The sequence below is a fragment of the Carlito syrichta genome, unplaced genomic scaffold (assembly GCF_000164805.1).
Source record: "Carlito syrichta isolate Samal-C Ts95f unplaced genomic scaffold, Tarsius_syrichta-2.0.1 Scaffold304635, whole genome shotgun sequence".
NCBI classification, from domain to species: Eukaryota; Metazoa; Chordata; class Mammalia; order Primates; family Tarsiidae; genus Carlito; species Carlito syrichta.
This window is the reverse complement of record NW_007248731.1, coordinates 807,081-823,941: the sequence shown is the minus strand read 5'-3', so window position 1 is coordinate 823,941 and position 16,861 is coordinate 807,081. Positions and strand designations below refer to the sequence as shown.

Genomic DNA, 16,861 nt, shown 5'->3' with positions numbered 1-16,861 from the left:
TGCTGCTTGGAAGTTGTTTGGTAGAAGGAGAAAGCTTTACTTGGAGGAGAAACAGACACGCTGTCATGGCCTCAAGACTTCATCAAGGGTAAAATAAAGAGCCAGGTGGGGTGGCACACACCTGCAATCCCACACTTTAGGAGGCTGAGGCAAGAGGATCGTGTGAGCCCAAGAGTTCGAGACTAGCCTAAGCAACATAGCGAAACCTCGTCTCTACAAAAAATTAAAAAAAAATTAGCCAGACATTGGGTGCCTGCCTATTGTCTCAGCTACTCAGGAGGCTGAGGCGGAAGGATTGCCTGAGCTCAGGAAAAGGAAGCTGTGGTGAGCCATGATCATGCCACTGCACTCCAGCCTGGTCGACAGTGAGACCCTGACTCCAAAAACAAGAAAAAGGGTAAAAAACAGGGTCATGGTTCGAATAGAAAAACACCAATACAACAGGATCCTGCCTCCCTATACAAACCAAGAAAGAAACAAATATGGGATCTCAATTAGTGGGAAAGGGAGGAAGAACACAAGTCATGTGGTAGAAGAATACAGCCGGAGTGAATGGCCAGATCACCGCAGAAGGAGCTCCCAGAGAAACGAACAGTCCCCACAGCTGTGCCCAGGAGCCACGAAGAATACCAGCAAGGGCTACAGTGAAGTGGTGAACGGAGCCTAGACGCCAGCTGGAAATAACTTGGGCAAAATGCTTCTTTTCGTTTAGTTTCCACCCAACCCGAGATGTCTGTACTGGAAGTTAGCCACAGGGACTAGAGGTGAAAGAAGATTGGGCGAAGCTCTGTAGTCCAATCTCAGAGAGGATGGCCCACCTGAGGACTGGAGACCCGGGCCGCCAGGAAGGGAGGAGATGGGACTTCAGCGGAGAAGGGCAAACATTGCGAGACCCGGTGCAACTGCTTGGGAGCTGGTCCTTATCGGAGCTAGGTGGAGGTGGAGCACCCTGGGGTCTCTCAAGGTAGATGTCTTTGTGGCCGGGGGCTCCATGCCTGTATCCCCAGAGCTGTGAGTAAGAAAACCAGTGGCCAGCATCCCCAAGGTCAAAGAGAGCTTCATGATGGAAGGGAAAGGGAAAATGATAAAGGGATGTTTGTTTCTCTGAAATACTCCAGAACTGATTCTTTAAGCAGTGATGGCATGTTAGACAGAGGACTGGATCTGAGGTCCTGCAGATCCTGTTTGAATCTTGACTTTAGTAAAAACAATACTGCTTAGTTTTTCCATTAGGAAAGTGGAAAAACTTAGCTTGTGGCTATTGTGAGAATTAAATTAATTAATCCAACACATTTTATTGAGCACCAATTAAGCCCCAGGCCAGATGCTAGTGTAAAACAGCTTAGCACGACATTCAACAAACAGCAGTCATCATTAACATGCAAAACACACGTCAGCGGGCATAGATGTTGGGAACTGTATAACATTCATGTGATTCCTAGTTTTTTCATCTGATTCTTTCACTAGACTGTAAGCCACAGAAGGTCATGGTCTGATCTAGCTTGTTCAGAGTCTGAAACATAGAAACTCAACATTTCCTGGTTTCTGTGAGTGAATACGTAAATGACCATTTTAATTGTTAGATGCCTGAAACATGAAGGAAAAGAAAGGGAAGATGAGAGGTCAGGTCTTGCCCAGACTATCTTCTATACCCCCCCTTTTTTCCCTCACTTTCTTCAAGTACTTTCTGGACATGTACACAGAGTCCTAGCCAGGCCAGTTCCCAGAATTCACGAGAGCCATATGTGGTTGCACTTAGTTTTGCATTCTACTCTAGAGTGAAAGTTCACGGATAAAACGATCTGTGGAGACTGTTCTCTAGTGCCTTTATTATAGAAAGTACAACAAATGTTCACATTTTCTATTTAATTAGGCCTATATTTCTTTTAGCCTTACTTAGTTGAAACTAAAACAAAAGTTATCAGCAAGAAAATGAGAAGCCCATGGAGATTTCAAAATCTCCTTAATTTTGACTTAACTAAAGAATGCAGAAACATTCTCATGAACCGCCATCTCTTTTGGGATGGAGGAGAAAAATGACTCATTTCAAATATTCCTCACTAGCTTACAGCACACAGTAAGATGAAAAGTTATTCTTAACCTCTCTGTCTCATCTTCACACACACACACGCAGTCATATCCATACATAAGCCACAGTTTAAAAGACTGGCTATAGATGTGAGTGCTGCGTCTACTTCTTATTAGCCGTGTGACCTTGGACACACATTACCTAATCCCTCCGAGTCTCAGTTTTTTCTTTCTTGAGCATAAGAAAACCCAACTCAGAGGGCTATAGAACTATTTATCCATAAGATAATGCATAAAAGTCTCTAGCATGGTCTTTGGCTCACTGTATGCACACATTAAATATTCATATTATTGTTATTCCGCAGTTTACAGTTGTATAGTGTAGAAAAGGGCTCCCCGACCCTGGCACTCTCTACATTTGGGGCTGGATAATTCTGGACATTGTAGGTGTTTAGCAGCATCCCTGGCCTCCGCCCAACAGATGCCAGTAGCATTCCCCAAACTCACCCCGTTGTGATAACCAAAATACCTCCAGACATTGCCAAATGTTCCCTGGAAGGCAAAATGGCCCCTGGTTGAGAACCATGGGCAAAACACAAGAGAGCAGTGGTCCTGGAAATAGAGTTGGTTTCCATGTACTCATTTGCGATCTTAGGGGCCTTGGTTTTTCATATGGTAAAACAGTACTGGAAAGTCCTGCTTTATTGTGCATGATTTTTGTGAGGATGGAATGAGAAAAAGAATCAAGTGCTCTGAGGAAGTTATAAAAGTAGGATTCCATTAGGATGCCTCTGTTAGCGGTGGATTGCTGGGTAATTAGGAGGGGCCATGCCTCCGCCCATGGCTGGTGCCACCTGTTCCCTTCTTGGATTCTTACACTCAGGGCTACTGGTCCTCAGCAGCTTCTTACTGGTCACGTTATAGCTTCCCTGTTCCTTTAATAAATGTATTTGTGGCTTGGCTTGAATAATTCAAGAGGAACTGTTTTCTTTCCAAATAAAATGAAAATGATCTTTAAAAAAAAACTAAGTGGTGAAAACTGCCTTGTCATCTCTAAATTCAACTTTCATCTAAATTCACCTCTTGTATGACTAGAATTAACCAGTCCTCAGGTTTTTAACTGTATCCTTTGCAGATAAATTCAGGAAAGAAATATTCTGAGGGTTTTCAATATCACTGTATTGATTACTACTATAATAATATACCAAGTAAAACTATGATACATTTCTTCACCAGCAAGGGGACACGTCTGATGCCATATCCTATCATTGGAATCAGCATGGTGGAATCCAGAGCTTGAACCTACTCCATTCTTGTATTTATTTCTGGAAAATCTTTACATGAGAGAGAACAGAGTGGTAAGAGCATGAGCTTTGAGCTTGGTCACAGCTCTGTGTAGACAGATGAGAGTTTGCGATCCATCTCTATCAGTAGATGGCTGTATGATATAGACAAGTCTCTTAACCCTTCAGACCCCCAGTGGCATATGTTAGTAACACCTCCCCATAAGTTTTACACGGAATTATTGGCACGTAATAGGTGTTCTCTTTCTACACAGTCTGAAAGACCTTTAAAGGGTTTCTGTCATCCCTCAGAGGTTGTTTGGAGTGAATGTTAATGTAAGGCCATTAAAATGAAAATGAATGGTTTTTAGGTACAATTTATAGTTTTTTACTTAGACTAATTATAATAGTGCTTGAGTCCTTGAATCAGATACTCAATATATCTTCCTGCATTTTTTTCCTGAAAACAATTCATATAAAGCTGGGCATGGTGGTGCACACCTGTAGTCCCAGCTACTTGAGAGGCTGAGGCAGGAGGATTGGTTGAGCCCAGAGCTGAGACAACATACCTTCCTGTGTCTATGATTAACCTGCATGCATTTGGTGCAGAGGTTGCATACTCAAAGCCTTGGGGGCCAGGTGGAGCTGCAGTGTGTCCCTGGTCTGCACGGGGCACGAGAGGACATGTGTCACATCTCCAACCCTCCACCGTGTGCATACCTCTTCACATTTTTTACTGTAGTAAAATGCATATAATTTAAAACACGCCCCACCAAGAAGGGGAAAATTCCCTCCCTCCTCCTGATGGGCATTAGTTGGAAATTAAGGGACAGAGTCACCTAAAGGACTGTGGTGTTTACCAAGGGTGTGGTGAACGATGCATTTCTTCCTGAAAACAATTCATTTAAAGTCGCTGCGATGGTGCATGCCTATAGTTCCAACTACTCAGGAGGCTGAGGCAGGAGGATGGCTTGAACCCAGGAGTTTCAGACCAGCCTGGGCAACACTGTCTCAAAATCAAACCCAACCCCATTCATTTGGTCTCCTTAAGGATACGCATCAGTCAATATCCTGACACAGCACAGCGGAATACTGAAAAGATGAGCTTGGAATCAGACAGACCTACCACTTGATAGCTGGGCTTTTCTGAGCCTCAGCTTCTTCATCAGCAAAAAATAGGGCTAATAATGCCTGTTGCAGTATGAGGATGAGTATACATAAAGCATGTGGAAGCACCTAGCACTGTGCCCGGTGCAGGGAAGGAGCTCAGTAAATACTGGTTTCAGCCTCGGCTCTCGCGCAGAGCTGCACAAGGCCCGGTTCAGCAGAAGGAACAGGGCAACTGAGTAAATGATTGTAAGTCTGCATTTTGGTTTTTTTTGTTTTTATTTTTTTTTAGAGACATGGTCTCGCCAAGTTACCCAGGCTGGTCTTGAACTCACAGGCTCAGGCAATTCACTCGCCTCGACCTCCTGAAGTGCTGGGATGACAGGTTGACACCGAGCCCGGGCTACATTCTGTTTTTATTCCTCTCCCAGATGTGGAAAAAGTCATAAATTATTATATGAAAACCATTTTTAAAATGCAGAATAATTTTCTTTGAGGTTACCAGTGGTGGCTCTCTGAGAGTTTGCTTCATAATTTGTTCTTTATCCAGAAGATGACACTAAACAACACAACAGGGATGTGGTGATCTTTCTCAAACTTAGTATGTTCAGCCATCCAAAAACCCATTTTGTAAGAAAAGACACGTTCGAGTCCAGCCTGGGCAGCTTGGCAAGACCTCGTGTCTACAATAAACCCAAAAATTAGCCAGGCATGGTGGTGCGTCCCTGTAGTTCCGGCTACTTGGATGGCTGAGGCGGAAGGATGGTCGGAGCCCAGCAGGTCGATGCTGGGGTGGCCATGAGCATGCCACTGCACTCCAGCCTGAGTGACAGAGTGAGACTCTGACTCAAAAAAAAGAAAAGACAGTAACGATAATAGGTTAACAGGTAAGAACAAAAATTATAGAATAATAGATTCTCAAATTTTCATCACCAGTTTTTTTTTATATTTTTAGTACATTTTCTTTAGTGTTTTTTACTCTTCCTCCTCTTTGTTCCATAACATTTGTGCTAACGTTTATTCTATCACACGTGCTTTATTGTAACTGACATGCCTTAAAAGCATGAAACACATTTTGCATTTATTTTAACCTCCCTACCCCATGGTGGGCTCTCAAACAATATTTGCTGAGCTGAGAGCAAGCTTTCCTTTAGATATGTCGACCACATAAAAATTTTAATTTCTCTTTATATACTGACTACATATAATAATCAAAATAGATGTTTATTGAATGCTCAGCTATCACAGGGCTTTCCAGTTAACAACTAATTTGTTCTCACAAGAAACCCTAGGTATATATCATTACTGTTATTGTTGTTTTTAAGCAGATTCATTTTGCTTTCTCTTAGAAGAGAGTATGCTTAAAAAGGCCAACAGGTTTGAGAATCAGGCTAGTTGCATTCTCATCACGATTCAGCCACCAATGGCTGGGTGTCCTTGGGCGAACTGCTTAATACTTACTGAGTTTCAGTTTCCCCATCCATAAAATGGGGATGATAGGGAGTGAAGATTAAATGAGGTGACAGAGGCAAGGTGTCTTCCACAGGATCTGGCACACAGTAGTCACTCAGCTAAGTAGCAGTTACATTAGGAAGATTCTGACCAGACTCTGAAGCCAACTTCAGTTGTCTTGAGCTAACGTCTCCTCTCTTATCGAGCAGAACTGTCCCTCCTCCCTCCAGATCTCATGACCTTCATTGAGGCATTTCCCGAATAGCCACCTCATCCCAGTCCTCGGCCTGAACTTCAGTCTCTGAGATTCAACTGCCTCCTGAGCTTCTCTTTGGATTTCCAAAAGGAATGTCAAACCGGCTTGAGCAGAAACCAAATCCTGGTTCCAGCTCCCCCCAACTTGCTCCTCCTACAGTCCTCTCCCTCTCCGCAGAAGGCAGTCCCACCGAGTCGCTCTGGCCCGTCTTTCATGGCCCACATCTGATCCATCAGTGACCACTCTTCTCTCCACTCGCACAACACAGCCGGAATCTGCCCACTGGTCACCCCTCCCTCACGCCTCCTCTGTTGGGGTCACTGCGTCTCTCCCTGGATGATGGCAGCGGCCTCCGACTGGGCTCCTCACTTCCGCTCTTGTCGTTGTCCTCCTATCCATTCTCAACCCAACAGCCAAGGGATCCTTTAAACATGTAAGCCAGCTCACGTCACCCTTCTACACGCTAATGCTTTTCCAGCTCACTCCGGGAAAAAGCCGAAGTCCTGCAAATGGCCTGCAGTGCCGCACACCACTGGCTCCTGCCACTTTTCTGACCTCATCGGCTGTTCCTCATTCTGCTCTCGCCTCCATGGTGCTTTGCTCCTTTGTGGATGTGCTGTGCCTACTCTCTTCTTAGGGTCCCTGCCATCTCCCCATGCCCGAATGAGTAAGCATGTATTAGGCATGTAGTAGGCACTCAGCGAATACGGAATGGATGGCTTACATAATTGTCTAGGGAAAGAGCCAGCTCACCTTGACTTGTGTATCTGTGTGTCCTGTGACTGTCGCTCTTGTGTGCTGCCCCTCTGCCCAAGCTTTTGCTGTGGCTTTCCCAGAGGTGCCCTCCTGAGTGTCCCACCATGCCTGGGAAACCCGGCAGTATCTAAGATAACTAGGGAAACTCGGCACTATCTATGAGAACTAGAATCAGGCAGATGAGCCAGTTCCAAAACAGCTCTAAACTCCAGGTTTCGCCAACATGTTCGTTCTCCTTCTCCTGCCCTCCAAACATTTTCTAGAAAAAGGAACCAGTTGGCCCAGGAATTCCATTTTCCTCCCGAACACTTATATTCCTCCTCTGCAGCATTAGTGGGTGAGACGGGACAGTTTGTCCGCAGGCTGCCCTGCGTGGTTGAGTAAGGGCTGCCGAGTCATCTTGCCCTGTGGGTGTTCCCAAGGACACACAGAAAACAATCATCTTCCTGTTTCTACATACCTTTCGTGCTAAAAAGGTCCACTTGGACACAAACCATTCTGGGGAAGCTCTCTTTCTACAGGAATGACTGCGACAAACTCTCACCTGTGCCTCCGGAGGTCTGCAAAGCAGCTCACTCCTTGAGAGTGTGTTTTGGGACCTCCGAGGTGTTTAATGTAGAAGCATCAAGGCTTGTCTACGCTAAAACAGTCTGAGATCAAGTGAACGCTATCCATTTCCTTTGTCCCCTTGCAGGATTCTCCTACCAGTGGGGGTGGGTAGGGGTCTTTTAAGGGTGAGTGAATAGGTGAGGGGCAAGGACTTCTATTTACCACATGCAGGAATGTCACACAGGTCAGACTTAAAGTTTTCATCCAAGGTAAAGCACCAGGGAGCTTCCTTCTGATTGCCTGGGTTGCGGCAGTAGGAATGGCCCCCATTCAGCTCCGGGAAACGGAGGGCGGTGAAGGTGTGCGTGTGGGGGTACTGGGAATTCCACGGCTGGCACTGGCGCCCTGATTTGGTCACGCTGACAGTCCCCCGGTAGTCCACACCAGTGCTGTTGTAGCACTTGTGATCTGAAAAACACACACAAGGAAGCCCAAACTGTTAGAAAGATACACAGGAGAAGGGGAGCTCCCAGCCAGCAGCTTCTGGAAGAGAGGGAAGGTAACAAACCTTGTGGCCACGGCTTCCCTGCTGGTCAGGGGCCATGCAGGACAGTCTCCCTGCTTGCTGGGAGCTACATTCTTGGGAGGATTTAAAGCTTATGCTTCTGGAATAAAATCAGTCTTCCACAAGCATTTTAAACATGGAACACAGAAGCAATCAGAACTGGGGCAGAACCTGGGGGCACAGAAGTCATTTCCTAGTGAATGATTCAAGGAAGGTTCAAGTCAAACTTTTCCATCCATTCTGATGGATGGCTGAATCATGTGATTGAGAATCTAGCTGGAAATTCACAGAAAATCCTTATTAGAGCGGAGCTTTCTGAATTTTTTTTTTTCATCAGAGTCTCACTCCGTCGCCCAGGCTAGAGTGCAGTGGCACGCTCATGGCCACCCCAGCGTCGACCTGCTGGACTTTGGCAATCCTTCCACCTCAGCCTTCCAAGTAGCTGGAACCACAGTCACGTGCTCAGGTAAATTTTTGATTTATTGTAGAGGTGAGGTCTCTCCAAGTTCCCCGGGCTGTTCTCCATCCCGTGGGCTTAGGCATTCCCCTCACCTCCGTCTCCCAAAGTGCTGAGATTAACAGGCTTGAGCCACCACGACTGGCCAGAGTTTCTAATAGGAGTTAGGGCTGTCTCTGTGCTGATGGGTGGATACCCTTAAGAAGCAGGATCCAGGAAGTAGCCCTCCCAGGTGACCATAGGGGCTAGACCTTAGAAGCTCTGCAGAAGCTACTGAGTTGAACTAAATTGGAGTTTGGAGGGCTAATGGTAACAGGAATGAAGATCTGTTGAGTACTTACTATGCACCAAGCGCAGTTCTAAGTATTTTAGATGCATTCATGTATTTAAACCACAAAACAGTAGCAAGGACCAAAAGGAAACAAAAACATTGCCAATGAGATTAATTCTAGATGAAAGAGAAATGTACAGAAAAGCAGTCTTTTGTTTGGTGGTGGCATGAGTAAAAGCCAACCCATCTGTGTTTTTTAAATCACGGCATAATACAAATATCATAAAATTTACCTTCAGTGCACTTAGTACATTCAAAATGTTGTGCAATCTTCACCATTGTTGGGTTCCAGGACACTTATATCATCCCAAAAGGAAAACCCATATCCATTAAGCAGTCCCTCCCCCTGACACCTGGCCCTGGCCCTGGGCAGCCAATAATCTGCTTTCTGCCATCTCTAAAGGTTTGTCTGTTCTGGATACTTCATATACATGGAACCATACAATGGTGTCTGACTTCGTTCCCTTTGTATAATGTTTCCAAGGTTCACTCGGATTGTAGCATGAATCTGTATTTCATTCCTTTTCAGGTATAAATAATATTTCATTGTGTGGCTATACCACAGTTAGTTTATCCGCTCATTCACTGATGGACACTTGGCTTGTTTCCACCTTTTGGCTATTGTGAATAGTGTTGTTATAAACATTCTCATATGAGTTTTTGCTTCAACACCTGTTTTCAGTTCCTTTGATTATAGACTCAGGAGTGGAATTGCTGGGCCACATGGTAATTCCATGTCTAAGTTATTGAGAAACCAGCCCCCTGTTTTTCAGTTATTGTCTTCATGAAGCTTCCTGAAGATGCCCAGGTCTAATCTACCACTGAGTCAAGCACGGTATTCGCCCACTGGAAGGTGATCTAACAGCGTGAACAATGACTGTGGGTCCAGCATTCACAGGGCCATGGAGCTGCCGGCCCTTAGAACGGCACAGAAGGTCAGAGACCAACACTTACTTTTATTTATAGGATCGGCCATGGGGATTCCGATCCGGATACAGTGTGCAGCTTCGGGGCTCTCCGGCTGGGGGAGGTCTTCACAGTTGGGCAGCTTGAGCCTCATCAGAATCATGGGATTCGACCTTGCAAAAATGTACTCTGTTTGACACAGGACGTTTTCCAGGATTTCACATTCATCGCGACACAGGTCGCGGGGCTTTGGGACAGCTGAGGTTTCATCACAGTAAGGGAAGGCGTAGTGGCACAAGGAAGGAATGGCGAACTGAGAGCACTTATCAGATAAGTGGCTGGAGGTGCCGATCATCGTGAAGGCAGCTGAAAAACAAGCACAATTATGAGCTCCCAGAGGCCGGGGTTTATCTCCTCCGGTTATTTAGTACACCCATATCAGATACAAATACGCATTGGGAGGAATCCACTGCGCCCCAACAGACGGGGCCAAGGGACGGAAGATTCATTTCAGATGTCTAAGCAGCTTACTCTCACTGGCTTGAAAAAAATCATTTTGACTACAAATTTAAAAAAACAGGATTAAATGACCGTTTCCCAATAAAGAAATTAATTAGGTTAAAGTACAATATATTTTTCATTTTTTACTACAAAGCACTAGGACTGTGTGTTTCATCTGGTACTTTTTATTAGTTTTGCGAGGCTTCTAAAAAGCTCGACTTGCAGGGCAGAACTTGCTTCGTGTGGTGGCTGAGCCCGAGTGCAGGACTTAGTTCTGTGTCCTGCCGCACAGCAAGAGTTGCTGGATGACTCTGTGTCACTTGCCCACTTTTTTTTGTGGCCTGGCTACTTTCTTCTCCGTCTTCTGAAAACGAGGCCACTCACTTGGAGGTTCTCGAAAAGCTTAGTGCAGTGGTTCCAGTGTGTGCCACAGAATATTAGCAGTCCCTTAGCTTAACCTCTTCTCCTACAGGGTATCCGTGCACGAAAAGAGCACCAGCCTGCCTCTGAATACCTCTGTGGAAAAGAAGCGTATCCATCTCAGGGCAGCCTATGAGGTTGTTGATACACCATTTCCTGAAGTATGTTTCTCAGGACATTAATTCTGGGAAATATGAATAGTGTTTGAGAAACGAGGATTATACCATCAAATACGTTCGGAAAATGCTAAGTTAAACAGATTTAAATGGATTTTAACAAAAAGCTGTCATACTTTCCAGCAAGCTGGTGACCATTGAAAATCTCCAGGAGAGGATTATTATAAATGGGTTGCTAATGATTTATATCAAAACTCCCATTCATTTTTGTAAATACTTAGTCAAAAGGACGTTAAATCATTCTTAGAGCAGGTTGCACTGTGTCTTCGACAGCTACTCCCTATCAGTCCTACTTCTGCTCTTTGGAATATCGGAGTCCTCTTCCTCTTGGAATGAGGGCTTCAGTAAAAGGCAACTTTTGGTGAAACCGCCTCCCCCAGTCTTCTCTCACTTTCTTCCAGTTCCTCATAGGACACAGTTTCTGGAACTTTTGCTGCTCTATGTTCCTGCCTGGGGTCTGTTCTGGCCTCTCCTGCATCCTAGGGCTGCCAGGTAAATGACAGTTACAGATAACGGTTACATTTGAATTTCAGGCAAACACTTAGAACATAGTGATACCAAAAACTGTCATTGATCGGAAATTCTGATGTACCTGGTATCCTGTATTTTTGTTTGCCTGAGCTGGCAACTTATTAGAATCTCATGACGGCAGTTTCAACGGGCTGCAAAAATAGCATGGCACAGAAGCAGGATAACTGCACTGACAGAAGGGGTAGACGGTTGTGTGGCTGTGGCCACCAGTGCAAGGAGTGCCGACTGTACAAGGTGTCCTGCACTACCCTAACTCCTGTGTGCTAGAAAGTGCTTCACCGTTAGACTTCCATGAAAACAATACTTTCCATTAAGAAAACAGAAGGGTAAAAGTCACTGTAATGAGAGTTCTGGGATACGTGTCCTGAATTCTAAACTCCAAGTTCATTCCCTTTCAGTCTACTTTGGGTTGCTTCTAAACAGTAAGCTCTGTGAGGGCAGAGACATACCTGGCTCGTTCACCCCACCATCACGACCCCAGTGCCTAGGCCAGCTCTTCGTGCGCCAAAAACCCTCGATAATATTTATTGAGTGTTTGAATGAATGTGAGACTTCTCAAAGCTTCCTTTTCCTCTAAAGGCCACCCTCAATAAATTATTTTAATGTGAATTCCACAGCACAGAGATCACGTCTCACGCTTCTTTACGGTCCTGCTCCCAACCCCCCATGCTTAGCTTAATCCTTTGTGAAGAGAGGAGTTCAATAGTTTTGGGGGGAGAAAGGAAGAGGTATTTGAGGGGCAAATACGACGCCATGGGTGTTGTCACCTACCTGTGATCTGGTTTTCTATTTCCCCTTGCATGTGCAAAGACTCCATATAGATTGTGCGGTTGCCGATAAACCTCGCACACGCAATCCCTCTGTAAGGCTGGCAGAATCCATCTTCTTCGTACTCATCTCTGGAAACAAAGCGTGGACTTTAGTGGCTGCACACCCCACACAGCACGCGTTGTTGGCTCTGACCGCGCCATGCCCCGCATGGACACCAGGGGGCGGAGTTGGGCACAGCATGCGGAGAGACCGGCCTCGCTTACAACATCTGTTGGTCGCACCGGTCAAGTTTCCTACACCCCCAGAAAAAGCCATCCCGAAGCACAAAAATCATCCTCAAATATAGGAGACGATGCTTTTATTTTTGCAGCTGGTGGTGGGCTGGAAGATGATGTCGTTGTGAGAGTCAAGAGGAAATGAGTTGGGGATCAGGGCCCATGTTTTAGTTTTTTGGGTTTTTTTAAAGCACAGATTATTTCTGCTTCATTTGCTATGAAGGCGTGGGCACATCAGCCCCAAGATCCACTCCAACTGTAACACGTCAGTTAGGGGGTCCACAGAGTAAGGAGCTGGGTGCTGGAGAAGCCAAAGGGCTGCCTGGTTATGTGGCCCCTCACCACCCAAGACCCGTCATCGCCACCCTGTGCAAACAGGGCCATGCAAACCAGGGACAGGAGAATTTGGAACGAGTCACTTGCAAGGACACACAGAGAGAGCGTGTTTGTGGAAATTTGCCTTTATGTGCCTCTAAAACTTTAAAAAATAGTCCTGTTAAAATTTTGAGGCCTCAGAATTGCAGTAATTAAAAACAAAACAAAAACAAGAAGGTTTTTATCCTGAAGACAGAGGAATGAAAGAAAGTGACATGATTAGTGACAGTGTGGCAAGTGAAGGGACCGGAGACCAAGGCTAGAGGTGAAGACCCAAGGCAGTCGGCTCAGCCTGGAAGGACAGAGGCCATGGCCTTCCCACAAGGCCCAAGAGGAGCACAAGGCACCAGAGTGCAGGACACCCAGCTGTTTCTCAAAGGCAGCCCAGAGTCAAACCAGCTGCCCGCCAAGTTTGTGGCTTGACTTCAGTCCTGGGTATTCCCCCTCAAGACAACATCTCAACATCTCTTTGGTTTTTTTCTAAAATACCTTCGTCTTTAGGAGGCCAAGGCAAGAGGATTGCCTGAGCTCAGGGGTTCAAGACCAGCCTGGGCAACTTGGTGAGACCTCGTCGCAACAATAAATAAAAAAAATAAGCCGGGTGGTAGCACGTGCCTGTAGTTCCAGCTACTTGGAAGGTTAAGGTGGAAGGATCACCTGAGCCCAGCTGGTCAAGGCTGCCGTGAGTGTGCCATTGCACTCCAACCTGGGCGACAGAGCGAGGCTCCAACTCAAAAAATCCAAAAAAAAAAAAAAAACACCTTAGTCAGAAAAAACAAAATTCTCTTCCTGGATTTAACATCTGGGCATCCTTGGGCAGGCTGTCTGGGTCCTGTGACCCACGGTTTTCTTACCCAGAAGATGCAGGTGATAACAGACCACTCTACCATACGAGGGGGAAGTCATGACGATCCCACCAACTAATGTAAAAACCTTTTGAAACTGCAGAGATAATACATGTCTTTTTTTTTTTTTTTTTTTTTGAGTTGGAGTCTCACTGTGTCACCCAGACTGGAGTGAGTGGCCACTCCCGGCCACCGCAGCCTCGACCTGCTGGGCTCCGCCTTCCAAGTAGCTGGAACGACAGGCGCACGCTACCACGCACAGATAATTTTTGATTTAATGTAGAGATGAGGTCTCGCCAAGTTGCCCGGGCGGGTCTGGAACCCACGAGCCCAGGCAATCCACTCACCTCAGCCTCCCAAAGCACGGGATTACAGGCTGAGCCACCGAGCCCAGCTACATGACTTTTCTTAAGGTGCTTACAATTGCCAAAGAGAACATTTATTTAAAAGGCAGTTATTTACCACGTTATTTATTTATAAAATGGACGGGGCTCAACACTGTGGCGCTGCCCTCCGCCACTTGCGGGTTCAGTGTTTGCATCCAGGAAGCCCGGGACAGTAGCAAACAGTGAAAAATAACCCGGTAGGACACTCATTTTCTGCTGCTTTCTACTCCCCATTCATTAAAGCAGTCATTGTGAAGGTGAAGTTGGGGGAAGTCCCTTCAGTTTAGTCCTGAAAATAGCTACGATGGCAAAGCTCTTAAAAACTTAACCTTTAAGTACACATACACATGAATATATCATATACCTGACATGAAGACATTGAAATTTTAATGTTGCACAATTCAGCAAGCACTCCATATGTTTACTTTCATAAATCCTAGAGTCATGCTGAAGCCTTTTTGGCTTAAATTTTACTTGGGTTGTAAAATTAACCCAACTTTTATTGGGTAACTAATACCATAAAGCTACAGGGAGAAGGAAGGTTGTCCATGACCTAGCCTTGGAGCTTGGAGACCAGGTACAGACCAGAACGCGCTCGCAGGCCACCCCCTGCCACTGCAGATAACACTTTTCTATCCCTCGGTATTAGCAGAGCCCTGGACTTTTAAGGTGTCATGATGAGAACACTTCTTTCTCCCCTACATTAAACTCTCCAAGCCTCCATGTATATCTCTTGGGAGGACAAAACCCTGGAATTACCCCCAGATATAAAGCCCCAACCTACTGGGAGTTCCCAGATTTTATGTGTGAGGCTTAGGCTAAACTTCTTACCACCTTTCCAGTTCAAGACTCTTAAAAAGACTCTTTGAATGCTTTTTTTTCAGAATAAAATGGAATGCAATTCCTTGGCGACACATTCCTTATCGAGGGCTTAGAGCTGCAGGTGTACTGAATTTTTGACTATTCCCAGAATTCCTGGCCAGTCTCTTGGGGACAGATTTTTTAGAAAAGAAAACAATGGAAACTGCCCCCCGCCCCAGACCAGTATGTGACATCATCTGGTAGGGAGCAGTTCTCAACCTTGGCTGCTTATAAGAATCTCCCCAGGAAGCCTTAGAAGATACCAGGGCCTGAGCCACACTTCAGATCTATTAAATCATACTGTCTGGGGATAAGGATTAGGTATCCATGCTTTAAAAAAAACTATCAGGTCATTTCAATGTCATCGAGAACCACAACACTTAAAAGACAAATACGTATAAGTGTCTGCTGTTCTGTGCTAGGTATTATACTTGGTGCTTTCTTCAATGCAGACCCTGATGAGGTATTATTATTCCTATTGTATAGAGAAAAAAACTCAAGTTCAGTGCAGTGAAATAACTTTTCTAAATTCACAAAGCCGGTGAGTGGTGAAGCTAGGATTTAGACTGAAAATTCAAGCTCAGGTCACTACACCATGTCATTAGATCTGTAACTAGGTCCTGCTTTTCAATCCTACTCTTTTTTTTTAAAGTTGGAGTCTCACTCTGTCGCCTAGACTGGAGTGCAGTGGCACGTTCACGGCCACTGCAGCATCCGCCTCAGCCTTCCAAGTGGCTGGAACCACAGGCATGTGCCATCACACCTGGCTAATTTTTTTTTATTTATTGTAGAGACGAGGTCTCACCAAGTTGCCCAGGCTGGTCTCAAACCCCTGGGCTTAGGCAACCTCTCACCTCGGCCTCCCAAAGTGCTGGAATTACAGGCTTGAGCCATCCCCGTCTCAATCCTACTCTTAATTAAATCAGCCTATAAGAAAGCCCATAATTAAATCATCAATAAGAAAGAGACTTTATTCTGCACCAGGCACTATCAAGTTTTATACACTTATAAAATAGTGAGTCATTTAATCCCAACAAGAATTTTATAAAGAAGATAGGCCGGGCTCGGTGGCTCAGCCTGTCATCCCAGCACTTTAGAAGGCCAAGGCGAGTGGATTGCCTGAATCTGCGGGTTTGAGACCCACCTGGGCAACTTAGTGAGACCTCGTCTCTACAATAAAATTAGCTGGGCGTAGTAGCGCACGCCTGTAGTTCCCGTTACTCGGAAGGCTGAGGTGGAAGGATCGCCGGAGCCCAGCGGTAGAGGCTGCCGTGGCCGGGAATGTGCCACTGCAGTCCAGTCTGGGCAAAGGAGTGAGACTCCAACTCAAAAAAAAAAAAAAAAAAAAAAAGAAAGAGGTGTACTTATTCCCATTTTACAGATAAGAAAACTGAGGGTCAGAATGCAAAAAAAAAAAAAACTTGTCCAAAGTTATGCAGCAAGTATGAGAGCTAGATCGGGTTCTGGAAGTTTCTGCACTGCCTGCAGGGGCTTTCTGCTGCGAAGAAGCTTTGGTGTACATTGGTATACCTGAAGGCTCTTTTGTAAACATAAAGTCACAATTGCCTCTCATTCCTTTCCATTTTCCCCCATGGGCTTTGGCTGGAGAGGAACAAACCTTCCTCCAGCACTAATCAGCTTTCTGCTTTTTTTCCACCTCACACTTCTTTCATCATTGATGTCTTCCTGCCTCACTCCACACTCAGCAAATAAGAACAAAATCATGAATTTCGCAGCAACCTGGATGGAACTAGAGTCTATGATACTGAGTGATCTTTCACAGCAACAAAGATCTGAGTATCACATGTTCTCACTCATGAGTGGACCTTGAACATCTATCGTAATACTATAAGAAAAGGATCAGCCGGGCTCGGTGGCTCAGCCTGTAATCTCACGCTTTTGGGAGGCTGAGATGAGTGGATTGCCTGAGCCCGCGGGTTCAAGACCCGCCTGGGCAGCGAGACCTCATCTCTACAATAAATCAAAAATTCAGCTGGGCATGGTAGCGCATGCCTGTAATTCTGGCTACT

At 45.5% G+C, this 16,861-nt stretch overlaps 1 protein-coding gene across 2 annotated transcripts in view; it reads right to left on the bottom strand.

Annotated features, from left to right (window-relative positions):
- ROR1 (receptor tyrosine kinase like orphan receptor 1) overlaps nucleotides 1-16,861 on the bottom strand; it is a 421,847-nt gene that overhangs the window by 25,085 nt on the left and 379,901 nt on the right. For both annotated transcript variants that reach the window (XM_021713621.1, XM_021713622.1), the window contains 3 exons: nucleotides 12,090-12,217; nucleotides 9,739-10,056; nucleotides 7,654-7,899 (listed from right to left, as the gene is read on the bottom strand). In XM_021713621.1, coding sequence (XP_021569296.1) covers nucleotides 7,654-7,899; nucleotides 9,739-10,056; nucleotides 12,090-12,217 — 692 coding nt within the window. The remainder of the gene's footprint in view (nucleotides 1-7,653; nucleotides 7,900-9,738; nucleotides 10,057-12,089; nucleotides 12,218-16,861) is intronic.